Here is a 12,465-nt window from a genome sequence, read left to right on the forward strand (position 1 = left end):
AGCGTAAAGCGATTATAATTTTGTTTTTAATTTGGTAGAATTTGTATGCAGTATCGTAGGATATTTTTAGTATGTTTTGAGTAAAGATAGTCACGATTGAGCGATAGGTACCCGTTCCACTCAAGAGTTCGGGGGCTCCAGAAGAGAATATTTCCTTAACCTGAGGTGCTCTTAATTCAGAAGCCATATCGGACTTGCTCTTTATGAATACTTTGTGTTTTGTTTACTATTTACATTTGGCATTCCTTATTTTAGATAAATCTTTATTTTAACAATTGATACGCCAGATTTAAATCCTTTGAAATCGCACTTAGTCTACTGATCACAAAATAATTGCTTCTACTCATTCCTAGGGACCACTTCTGTCTCGCTTTCAATCACCTCATTGTCTCTAAGAGCAAGTCTGTCAGCCTCGGCCTGGCCGTACCACTTCCGTTTCCAAGTCAAGAGAGCTCCAATGGCTATAAGGATGCAGCCCACACAGAGCAGTCCCACTCCCATATAGCGAGCAATAGAGGGGAGACTCAAGACCAACTGGAAATGTACATAAATATTAGATGGGTTTTCTTGTAGAGGATTGATTTCTTACCTTCAGTTCGGAGGCAAGTGCCTTGTCGATTTGCGCTTGACTGGATGTGGTAAAGAGTGGGGCGTAGAAGCTGGGAATGCCCTTTAGGATGCTGTGAAACGATGGCAACAACTAATCAAAAGATCCCCAACCAAAGCGACTTTTGACAGTACTCACTCGATAACAGCGTCTTGCTCCATGTACAAAGTGATCATCACATTGGCGACCACCTTCAGGGGAACGCCCATTTTACGCTCCATTATGATGTAGAAATTGTTCTTCTCGTACTCGGGATCGAAGCCGGTGATCGTGTTGGCATAGCTCTCATCGGCGTACATAAAGTGATCCGCAGAGAGATACATGGGAGCTCCGTCGCCGCAGGGAGCCAGCGACGTGGCTCCGGAGGCGGGACAATCGTCTGGGTACCTGTCCGCAGGACAGTAGCACTTCATGTTTCCATTCAGCTGGCCATTGTCGAAGGTGTTTGGGGTCACTTCATACTTCCAGCCCTGGATGCCTTCGATTTCGTAGCTCACTCCCGAATACTCCAGATTGATGATCCTACAGGTGTCCGGGATGTATATGGTGAGGGCCTTCTCCTTCGGCTCGTCGGGCACGAAGAGATCTGTAGTGCTGCCGTTGAGCCGTCCGCACTCGCCCTCGTACCAGCCCGTGTGGTTCATGCCCTTCCAGTACTTGATTTCCCCCATCTCCTTGATGTCGCCGACACCCGTGTGCACCGTGAAGGGTCCTTCGAAGTCCTTCGACCCGTTGCGGTTGAGGAACCAGGCAAAGTGATCGTCCAGAATTTCAGGTGCCAGCGGATTGTTCAGATTCATGGCGTAGTGCAGGAACTCATCATAGAAGCCCTCAAACAGCCACTCCGAGGCGGTGTGGGTGGTGTACAGAGCTCCTCCGTTCGCGTTGAGGGCTTGGTTGAACATGACTTTTAAGAAAATATTACTATCCTTCATTGAATGGGCAGCAGCCTGGAAAATAATTGACTTTAAGGAACCCTTTGGAAGATATATCCAGCCACTCACGATGGATGGCAGGTGGGGGCCAGTGATTATATCCGTCTGTTTTCCTCCCGACATCTCCTCCTCCCAGTACCAAATACGTCTGGGATTGAAGGTTACTGTACCATTGTCGTGCCACTCCAGGTCCATTTTCTTGCGTTCCTCCCGATAGACATAAGGACCCAACTGCTCGAAGATCGGCTTCACACCGTTGGCCTGCACTTCTTGGGGATTGGTCCAGTTCCAAAGGTACATGTGCAGGTATACGGGAATAGGCAGCTCCTCCCACTTCTCGAAGGTCTTAGAGGTGGGCGTTAGGGGTAGTTGCTGAAAGGAGTTTCAAATTAATACTTCCCGAACTTTTCTCTGAGTTTCCAGCTCACCTTCATTATCAGCGTGTCCATAAAACTAGGTCCCCATATGACGGACAGGAGTCCTGAGACGCCCATCAGTGTCCCGATGCCGAATACCCATACCTTCTGTTGGGTCACACCACAGCAACGACAGCACATATCGATCGAGGCGAAACAAAGACTGCCAGCCGAATGCCAGACGATCAGAACCAGCCACCGTCTTTATTCATCGCTCGCTCGCCCACTCGATTATCCCCTTCTCAGCAGTTCAGTTGCTAATCTGCCTGTCTGCCATATTGCTTCGGTTTGTTTGGTTGGCTGCCCCACCCATATCGGTGCCCTGATTGTGGAGTAATTTAAGTGGGGCACTTAATCGTACTGTAAGACCTTGATAAGTGCCGTCGATTGCACTCGACTTTTCGTGGGTGCATCGTTATCAGAGGCTACCTACTTGAAGTTTGCAAACAGGAACACCTGGCGACCGCACTGATGCACAGTAGTTGAAACGGACTATAAATGTACATATGTAGATTTAATTGTAATGAGGGGGAACGCTTGTGAGTCGCAGCCTCCATCAGCCAGAGGGCGCAAACATCACGAAGAGAGTGTGTGAGAGAGAGGGAGAGAGCGAGTAAGCGGGTGGACGGCGTTGTGTATTCACTGAAATTTCATTTCTTCCAACTGGCTTCCATACGCGACATTTTGTCCGATCTATTTTCCATCAATTTCCGCATTTTCACGGATAAAAACGCGGAGCTGACTTACGAGCGCACGCTTTGACCGGTGAAAAAATTTGAGTGAAAGCGGTGCAAATGCGTTCGTTCTTTGCTCTCCTGCTCCTCTTCCTACTTGCCTTCACTCCTCCCACGCTCGCGTCAGCTTCTTTAGCGAAAACGAAACGAAAAAAGGGAGACAACGAAACACAACTTAATGAAAAAAAAAAGAATTTATGCAAAAAAAAATATGTTTATCTATGTATATATATGTGAATGTAATATAGATTAATGTGTAGATAAACATATTTTTTTTACATATATGTATCACTTATTGCCGCACTTTTCCTTCGACGCGCTGCATTTCTGTTGCCATTTTGCCTTTTGCGGCGCCCCCGCCCTTGATCAAACTTATTTTCTTGTACTAAAAACACATATTTGTATACATTTGTAATTAATCACCGCATCACTCCACTGAACTTCACTTCACACACCTGCGTGATATTTTTCCCGATGGATTTTCCCCATTTTCTGCATTTTCTCGAATTTAAGCGCGGAGCTGACTTACGAACGCACGCTTTGCAGACGGAAAAATGAAAGTGAGAGCGCTGCAAATGCGTTCATTTTTCAATCCATGCTTCTCTTTCTATTTGCTCTCTCTCCCACGCTCTGTTGGGTCAATCTCTGCATCTCACTCTCACTCCCACGCCCACACACTTTTGATCTCTCTGTGAAGTAGCAGAAGAAAATGACAAAGAGCATGATGCCATTATTGCAGGTGGTCCATTACCTCTTTTGCGGGTGACTTTACGCTCCGAAATGCTCTCAGCGATTGATTGGTGTGAGAGAGAAGCACCAGGCTTGCTGTTGTGCTGAGCAAAAGAAGACACGAGAAGAGAGCGCATTGCGAGAGCTGACCACCTTGCGTAAATTCATCATGAGCATAAGCAAAAGTAGCCGATGAGAGCGTGGGAGTGAGAGAAATTGTGAAGAAGAGAAGGAGATCGAAGAATGAACGCATTTGCGCTCTCTAATTCATTTTCCAGCCGGTCAAAGCGCGCGTTCGAAAGTCAGCTCAGCGTTTAAATTTGAGAAAATGGTGAAAATCCATCGGGAAAAATGTCACGCAGGTGTGTGAAGTGAAAATTCAGTGCAAGAAAAGTGTTTGGCAAAGGGCGGGGGCGTAGAAGGAGGAAAAATGGCTACAAAAATGCAGATCTACGAAGGAAAAGTGCAGCGATTTGTGATATATTAATGTGTATATATTTGGTATATGTGATATACATACCATACATACATATGTGTAGATAAACATTTCTTTTTTGCATAAATTCTTTTTTTCATGTGTAAAACAAAATCATGTGTTATTCCGTATTCTCCCTTTTTTCGTTTCGTTTTCGCTAAAGTAGCTGAAGAGTGCGTGGGAGGAGTGAAGGAAAGTAAGAAGAGGAGAAGGAGAGCAAAGAATGAACGCATTTGCGCCGCTCTCACTTTCATTTTCCCGCCGGTCAAAGCGCGCGTTCGTAAGTCTGCATCGCGTTTTCATCCGTGAAAATGCTGAAAATGGTGGAAATCCATCGGGAAAAATGTCACGCAGGTGTGTGAAGCGAAAATTCAGTGTAGTAATCCAGTGATCGAACATAAATGTATACAAAAATGTGTAAAAAATAAAATCTGTTATTGTTTAGTTGTTTCGCTTTTTTTTTTTTTTTGAAAATTCGTCAAGTTTCGTCCCTTTCCCACTCCCACCTAGTAGAGTGATGCAGTGAAGAAGAGAATCAAAAAGGAGAGAGTGCTCTCATTCCAAGCGAAGTTTATGGTAGGGTGAAGCATTCCCAATACTCGCTGATCTGACTCTCTCTTGCTTGGTGTGTTTACACAAACTTCCGCCCCCTAATGCCTCACCTAAAATGAATATGCGTTAAATTTGTGCTCTTATTGGAAATCATTTCGTGCGTTTCGCTGGCGGTTTCGGTGCGGTTTTCTCGTAATTTCGAAGTCGTCGTGCGGTGTCTCTCTTCATCAGAATCGTTAGAGTCGCATATGAAACACCAGGAGAGGATTTTAAAATGGAACTAGATTATGGGTAAGCTAAAAAAGAGTACTGCTTTGTATGTATGTCTGTACGCCCTTTTTTTATATTTTCTAAAATTTAAAAATTGCCAAACAAATTTTTGCAGCAGGAAAAAAGGTTTTTTTTTTGAGAGCGTGTTACAACTTTATAAATGTCGATATTCAAAATAAACAAAAACTATGCATGAGGTCCATGTCATATTGTTAATCTATTTCGGAAATCGAAAATGGAATTAAAATAAGCTACGATTTTTTGGGGTGGTTTGGCCCACTGTGCGGTGGTGCCAAATGAATGGAAGTATTCCAAATGCTGTCTATAAATATTCATAAAATTCGTGTTTTTTATTATCTGGCCATTGTTAAGAGGGGCTCTTCAGTGGCCAGAGTCTAACTGGTCTGACTAAACCTATTTTAAAACTAATCAGAACTGTAGCTATGGTCAACTATTTCCTAATTGAGTCCCCGCCATCTTATCGCTTATCACCCTCCGGGTTTGAATGCAGTTTTCCCATCGCACTTATTGGGGGTGCCATAAAGTTCAAACCGATTAAAGAGGATAATCTAATCTTCTTATCAGGGCACCGGTCGATTAGGGCCGTGCAAAATCATTTTGCGAATTTGTTTGCCAATCCATAGTGAGTTGTAGCATTTCGGGTGGATGAGTGTGCCCTGTACTCACAATAATTGGCCACAATTCGCACACGGGAAGGGGGAGTGATACCCGTCGCGACTGCCGTAAACCGTTGCGGCTAATTGAAAGCGCCAAAAGCCATGTGGCACCAAAGGATTTCCGATTTGCCACTGAAAATGGATTTGCGAGCTGTCTCCCCCGTGATGTGAGCTCCAATCAGCTCTGGAAAGCACGGAATTATGCTGATGCCAGAAGAACCTTTGGTTATTGTAGTATTAAGTGCATTCCAGGAGCTGCCCATTGTCCGGCATTGTCTGGCATTATCCCAAGGAAGTACAGATTGCCGTTCCATTTAATTAGCTATTTTCCAGACTAACAAACACGCCTGCCGAGTATTAATTTTGTCTGATTCTGAGATTACTTGGCCGCAAAACTAGGGCTTTGTGTGGAGTAGAATGTACAGGAGTTGTAGTTGATTTCCCCATTGCACTCCGATAAATACATAATCTGTGAAACATTGCCTGGGGAAGGGGGGAAGGGGGGGGCTGCATTAATTAATGCATTCACCATCCGAGAGTGTGTGTGGGCTTTTGGCCAATAATCTCTGCTGTCCATCTTTGGAGGGCAAAGACTCGATGGATGTACATTTTGTCCATATTTAATGGTTTGTTGAGTTATATTTGTAGTACACATACATACACACATATTTGAATATTGATTTTGCTATATAGAAAGAGTACGACGCACGACGACTGCAGTACAGAACATTTTCAGCAACATCAGCTCTTACAAAGGCCTACAAACATCGGCTAAACATATAGAAATACGCAGTTGAGGTAATCGTTTCCGTTTCCGTTTAGGCCTCCACAGAGCCCTCGGCTTCCAGGGCCTTTCGGTTGGGCTGTAAAAAGAGCACAATTTAATATATTTTACTTATGTTTCTGTTAAAGATATCCCCCACCTTTGGGTGCATCAGAATGAAGGGCAGCTCAGCGCAGAGCTCGCCGCCGAGGGCGCCCAGGAAGAGCTTGACCTTCACGGCATACGAGACGATGATGCCAAAGGCATCCCTGGCATCCTGACTGGCAATCCTGCAGGGACGATTAGGATATATAGATTTAGGCGATGGCGATGCGATCCCCCTACTCACAGTGTGGTCGATGCCAGGGCTGTGTCCTTGCGCTTGACATCCCCCTCCACGGCGATGCCCGCCCGATCACAGTTGGCCACCAGAGTGGGCACCAGGTACATGACCTTCTGGAGGCTGGAGCCCGGGTTCAGGGGGCAGCCCTCGCTCGTCTCCATGAAGGCAATCGTGTTGCGGAACTGCCCGTTCTGGAAGAGCACCACGTCGACGCCCTGCTGGACCATGGCCTTGACCTTCTTGACCACCTTGTTGGAGTTGTTGCGCACACAGATGTTGACCGAGATCTTCTCGCCGTGGTGGTACAGCTGCTTGTCGAGGGTCACCTCCAGCTCCAGTTCGCCGGGCGACAGCAGGAAGTCCTTGCGGACGACGGTGCAGGGCTGGATGCCCTGCTTGGTGGGGGCGTACTGCACCTTGCGGATGCCCAGGTTGATGGTGCTGCGGCGGTGCGACCTGTCGCAGTCGCTGTCGCCGGTGAAGATCTTCACGAAGTACTGGACGCCGCAGGGCTGGCTCTCGTCGCTGGCCTTCTGCTGCAGCACCACCGAGGCCGGGGAGCTGGGCGGCATCTGCATCACGAAGGGGTAGGCGTTGGAGCCGAGCTTCTTCAGCAGCCGCTCCTGCATCTTGGTCAGCTGGATGTCCTGCTTCTGCGGCGGGCACACCTGCTGCGAGACCAGCGTGAGCTCCTTCTGGAAGCGCAGGCCAATCATCTCGTCGTCCTCGCGTCCATACCGGAAATTGCACACCAGCTGCACAAAGATCTTGCGGTTCTGGCGCACGTACTCATCGTCCAGGACCACGATGCCGTCTGCAAAGGGAAGCCTAATTAATTGGGCATTAGAGCACCGCGGCAGTCACGTATCCGTGCCGGTCTTCTATGGTCTTCTATGGTCTTCTATGGTCACGTAACTAATAAGCTGCTTTTGTTGGTAATGCAACCATCAGGGTATTTAGGGGTTGCATAAATTAGGGCTTAATTTAATTAGGTCTCGGGGGGGTAGGAATGATGCAAAAAGGTGGGGCAGGACGAGCAGAGAGCGATCGTTTGAACGGCTTTGAAAGCCAACTGAAGTGATAATCCCATTCAGGCGGTGATGCCTTAACGACGGATGATGATACTCCGGAGGTATTCACGGTTTGCGGCTGCCTTCTACCTACCGATGGGCTCCACCTGCGTCACGGAGTCCACGAACTCGCGCCTGTTCATGTAGAGCGTGATCATGTTGTTGGGGGCACATTTCTTGAACACCTTGAAGTTGACCACCATTCTGAAGCTGTTCTGCCGGAGTCTATGGGGGGATTGTCTACTGTTTCGCGCTCGTCGATTGTGATACGCCGCGTTGCGTCGCTCGCGTCGTTATTGATGAGCGCCCGCCGGCTGTCCGGCCTTTATACCCGGGGCCCTGCCGGTCCACTGCACCTGGCTGCAAATTCAATTAGCCGCCGCTGGAAACCGACCAAAATGCTGACGCTCCGCCCTTCTAGGGCTTCCCAGCCGCGTCTTTGATATTGACATTGCAACACGCGTGGAAAATCGATGCCGGGTGGCGGAGGGGGGGCCATTCAATAATAAGCGTACTACACGGCGTATTAGCAATGCCAGAAATACTCGGAACACCCACAGCCACAACCATTCGGATCTAATCGATGGCTCTGGCGTTGTGTTTTGGTTTGTTGTTTTCCCCCCGTGTCCAGCGAATGACGCAGTTGCACAGAAATATTACCTGCCATTTCCCTAATTCAATTGAGGGTTTTTCGGGGGCAGGTGGAGCCTCTTTCATGCCCCTCCTTTAAAGCCAGGAACTGACTTTGGAAGACACTTCTGCGCATTCATTTATGCAAAAATATTCCAGACACAGCGCCCTGCCCCACTGGTTCGTGCAACGAAATCGCATTAGCATTAAGCAGGCTGCTCAACAGAGTCAATGAACGTAATTATTATACTCCTGACATTCAAAATATGAACAAAGTTGTGTGAAATATATTGTTCTTTATTGTGCCTGGGTCCTGGGTCCTGGGTCCTGGGCCCCAAAACTACTGCCGGCCGACAGTCGCCTTGGGCCCCACAAAACCGACAATGAGGCCCTTAATAATAGCAAAACTTTTGCACTCTCGACGTGTGAGCGGGGCCCTGGCTATGGGGCTGGGATGTCCCTCATTTAAATACATTACAAGTGAACTTTCGAGAGGCGTTGATACGGGCAGCGCCCCACTGCCGGGCCATATGCTGGGAATTGAGTTATGTGCGAGCGGAGGGCTGAGGGGCAATTAAATTCAATCTCCTTAAGGGTCGCCCTTCGAGTGCAGAGTGCCGTGTGGTTGGGGCGGCACAAAGCTGCTTCCTCGCACAATCGAGAACTCAATTGAGCAAAAGGCACCTAAGCCGTTCCATTCCTCATAATTCCTCAAACGATTCTTAAAGCAGGACCTCCCAGCAGAGGCAGAGGCCTGCCCAACCCAGCTACTCGCCAGCTAATTTGGGAAATTCAATTGCCTGACCAAAGCGAGACAATAGCCTAGGCCAAATTGCATTGCACAATCAGCGGGATTGCCAGGGACGGGAGTCTGGCACAGGCAGAGGCCCAGGCCCGGGCACAGGAGGCATTGAAGCCACTGCAATTGTCGTTGGGCAAATTGACAGCCACAATTGGAGCCACAGTCAAGGCATTACGGACCAGAACTCACCTGGAAAGAAGGCAGGAAAGCCGCAAAGTTAGCCGCAAAGGCCAGAAATATCTCTCATCTCATCAGCCCGATCCTGATCAGCCGATCAATAGCACGGAAAATTGCAGCCATGAGCCAGAATGTTGTTGTCTTATGAAAAATAAAAGCGAAAGCAAACAAAATTGGCAACATTGCCGCACCCCCCACACCCCACGCCCCGCCCCGTCCCGCCCCTTCCCCAAAGGCGACAATCGACGTTGCCTGCTCGCAGTGGCTGCCATTTCCAGTTACCATTAGCCGAGGGAAGGACATGTCGCACCCTCGAACAAAAAATAGCAGGAAAAAGCAAGGCAGAGGAGTGCAACGGTGGAGCGACTCGACGAGCGGGGTACCCGGTAGTGGAAGGCTCCTCTGGGAAGCAGGCAGGAGGATGCTAGGCTCCTCTGGGAAGCAGGGAGGAGGATGCTAGGCTCCTCTGGGGAGCAGGGAGGAGGATGCTCTGGCAGAAGCCCTCGAAAAGAGTTGGAACCGCGAAAGTTTTGAAGACAGAAAGGAGCCCAATTGACGTGTGAGGCTGATCCTGGCGGGAGTCCCATATACCCTTCCTCGCGTCGAATACCCGCTGCAGGAGCAAGGAAAAACTGCTCCTGTGCTGCATGAGCGAACTTGGCAGAGATGTCGTCGACGTCGCTGTCGCCATCGTCTGACGATGTGCAAACTGGCGGAGTGACAGCAAATGGCGCGGAAACTGTGTGTACGCCAGCGTCAACTAATCGTGGGTGAACAAATCTTTATATATACAACCATCCATCCATCCATCCATCCATATGTATATCTGTGCCGCCGCACCTTCCAGCCCACATTCAAGGCTCTGCCATGACGTCTGTGGGGGTGCAGGGCCTTCGATTGCAGGTGGCTATGACTCTGGCTTATGCGCTGGGCGTTGACTTCTAGCCGTCACTGTGGCTCTGCCAGTGGTGTGGTATGGAAGGCAATGATTGCTTTGACTTCTGAATGAATGGCAAATCAATTAATGAAACCCGAGGGGAGAAAAAGCCCCATCGAGCCTTTGGGGCACAGCATTGTCTATAAAAAAGCCCGCAATCTTTTGCAAATAAATATTAAAATATGTGTAAAGGCCTTAGCTCTAAGAATTCTAGTTTAATGTTTTACCCATAGAAATGGCAGCAAAAAGCACTCTTAGCAGGTGAAAACTATGCCTCAAATATTCCTCTTTATTCCCCATAAATGAGGCAAGACCATGGCCCACTAGCCTGCAGTAAAAACCATATTTTGCCGACAAAAGCCAGACCCAGGAGTGTATCCTTTATTGTTTTTCCCCGCTCCATATTTCACATAAACTGTCTTCATAAGACGATCCATGCTCGGAAGAACTATGTGCAACGGAATACCAGCGGTGCCGTGCCCCTTTTGGCGGCATGCACGTGTTGCAAGCCCGGTTATGTCGTTGTCCGAACCGAAAAACAGAAAACCTGAAACCGAAAGAGAACGTTATTGCTGGCTAATTTCCCATGTGCATGCTTGCTTGTTAAATTGATGCATAGACCCGGGCAGGACCCGAACCAGAACCAGGACGAAGCCCAGGACCAGACGAGGTCATGGGGAAAGTGGCAAGCCATGTTCGGCGGACGGTGGCGGGGGGGGGCAAGCCCCCTAAGAGCGGTGCAGCAGCAGCATAACTGAAAATATTGTGAAAATAGTAGAGCCGGCCGCTGTGCAACAATGGCCGCTGCCCCGCCCTCCGTTGCAGGTATTTGCGGTGGGGTTTTTGACACAAATTTTGCCGATGACATGTTCAATACACAAAGCTGCGTGCTTAAGTTCGCTCATCCGTATTGTTGTGCTCGTGGCAGAGTACCAGAGCACCAGAGTACCAGAGTGGCTGCCACATGCAACCGGAGTGCTCTCCTCCACCTCCTCTGTATTTGTCCTCCCCTGCCAGCACGTGTTTAGGGCTGCCACAGCCCAGTCGCTCTGTGTGCTCTGCCGACGAGGCTTCAACTTCATTTATCACATTCGAAGGAAAGAAAAACCCACGCCCAGAGAGATTGGGGCCTGGATCTGGCCTTTAAAGCACTTGCTTTTTAAATTTGCATTTTCCTGTCAGCGGGTGACACATAAATTTGACAATATACTCCTCCCTGACCCTCCTTCTGCTCCTAGGCCGCATTATCCCATTAAGACTCTTAATGGAGTCACACACGTGTGGAGCCTTGTCTCGTCATAAATCTCAGCGGGAAAGTCTCTTCCTGCTTGGGTCTGTGGGTGGGGGGGAGGGGGGCACACCCCTGGCTGATTTGATATATCCACCTCATAGAGGATATTTATGCCTTTCACTTACCGGAGACCCGAACGTTATGCCTGCCACAGCGATTGTGGCAAATGCCCAAAGTTCGCCTTCAAATTAGCCAATGCTCAAGGAGTGGCCGTTGTGGCGTTTAAATTATTGAAACTTTTCCGCCGCAGAAATCCATGCATTTAGAAAACTTTGCGATAACACACCCAGGGGACCGTTTTGGCGGGTCGGCGGCGAGATATATGGCCGGCAATTGGGCGAAAACATCCTGTGGATGCCATCTACATTTTGATGGCCAATACACCGAAGTTCTGTGCTGTTTCCAAGGCAGATTCCTACCCCAAGATGAGAGCGGTAATCATTCCTGGAGTCTGCTTAAACATTGTCGGATCCGACAGCCCAAAAAGGGGCTTTAATTGGCCAAACTGCAGATCTGGCCCCTCTCTCGGGGAGCTGGAATTTTTTGTTGATTTCCGTTTTGCATTTTCCGGCAAAACCACAAAAAAAAAAAACACTTTTTCGATTTCGGAATTTGTTTTTCTATGGCCCAGAGTGTCGGTTGGCAGCAGTGCCTCTGCCTTGCCTCTGCCGTGCCTCTGCCGTAATAAAAATCGTGTCCCGACATATCTCAGCAGGCCTGTCACACGTGTCGAAGCAGTGCAGGATTCGTTCCCCCCCTGCCAGTCCCCCCACCAGTCCCCCGTGGCCTATTCAAATTGTTCATTTGCTGTCTCCAAGCTTTTGCTTTGGCAACTCTTTTCTCGGGTTTTTTTCTTGTGCTGCTGTCAGAGCCATCGGAGGTTAAGGCCTAATGGTTTTTTGTGCCACATTTACAAATGCTTTGAAAAGCAATTAGTGCCGACAAATGCGTGCCTTGACATTGGCCCGGCCGAAGACATTGCCTGTCAGGGGCTGCCAACGATTTGTCATGCGGCAAGAAGGCTTCAAGCAAAGAAGGGAAATGCCCGAAGGAGGGG

General features: G+C 48.6%; 3 protein-coding genes across 6 annotated transcripts in view; 1 reads left to right on the forward strand and 2 right to left on the reverse strand.

The window, feature by feature from the left end:
- Positions 1-204: 204 nt before the first annotated feature.
- Positions 205-2,151, reverse strand: LOC108163890 (protein croquemort). The gene is made up of 5 exons (XM_017299409.2): positions 1,971-2,151; positions 1,612-1,914; positions 746-1,557; positions 590-680; positions 205-534 (listed from the first exon to the last, which is right to left on the reverse strand). Exons 1-5 carry the CDS (start codon positions 2,097-2,099, stop codon positions 340-342), a joined length of 1,530 nt encoding a protein of 509 aa, XP_017154898.1. The 5' UTR covers positions 2,100-2,151; the 3' UTR covers positions 205-339.
- A 1,533-nt stretch (positions 2,152-3,684) lies between these two features.
- The window catches only part of LOC108162401, a 41,024-nt gene continuing 32,243 nt past the window's right edge, over positions 3,685-12,465 (forward strand). For 3 of the 4 annotated variants that reach the window (XM_017297126.2, XM_033393677.1, XM_033393676.1), the window contains exon 1: positions 3,685-4,739. The gene's annotated coding sequence lies outside the window, so the exon portion shown is untranslated. The remainder of the gene's footprint in view (positions 4,740-12,465) is intronic. The other variant, XM_017297125.2, reaches the window with a different exon arrangement.
- LOC108162398 (phosrestin-2) lies at positions 6,012-7,881 on the reverse strand. Its single transcript, XM_017297120.2, has 4 exons — positions 7,666-7,881; positions 6,508-7,315; positions 6,319-6,448; positions 6,012-6,258 (listed from the first exon to the last, which is right to left on the reverse strand). Exons 1-4 carry the CDS (start codon positions 7,772-7,774, stop codon positions 6,214-6,216), a joined length of 1,092 nt encoding a protein of 363 aa, XP_017152609.1. The 5' UTR covers positions 7,775-7,881; the 3' UTR covers positions 6,012-6,213.

The sequence above is a fragment of the Drosophila miranda genome, chromosome 4 (genome assembly GCF_003369915.1).
Source record: "Drosophila miranda strain MSH22 chromosome 4, D.miranda_PacBio2.1, whole genome shotgun sequence".
NCBI lineage: Eukaryota > Metazoa > Arthropoda > Insecta > Diptera > Drosophilidae > Drosophila > Drosophila miranda.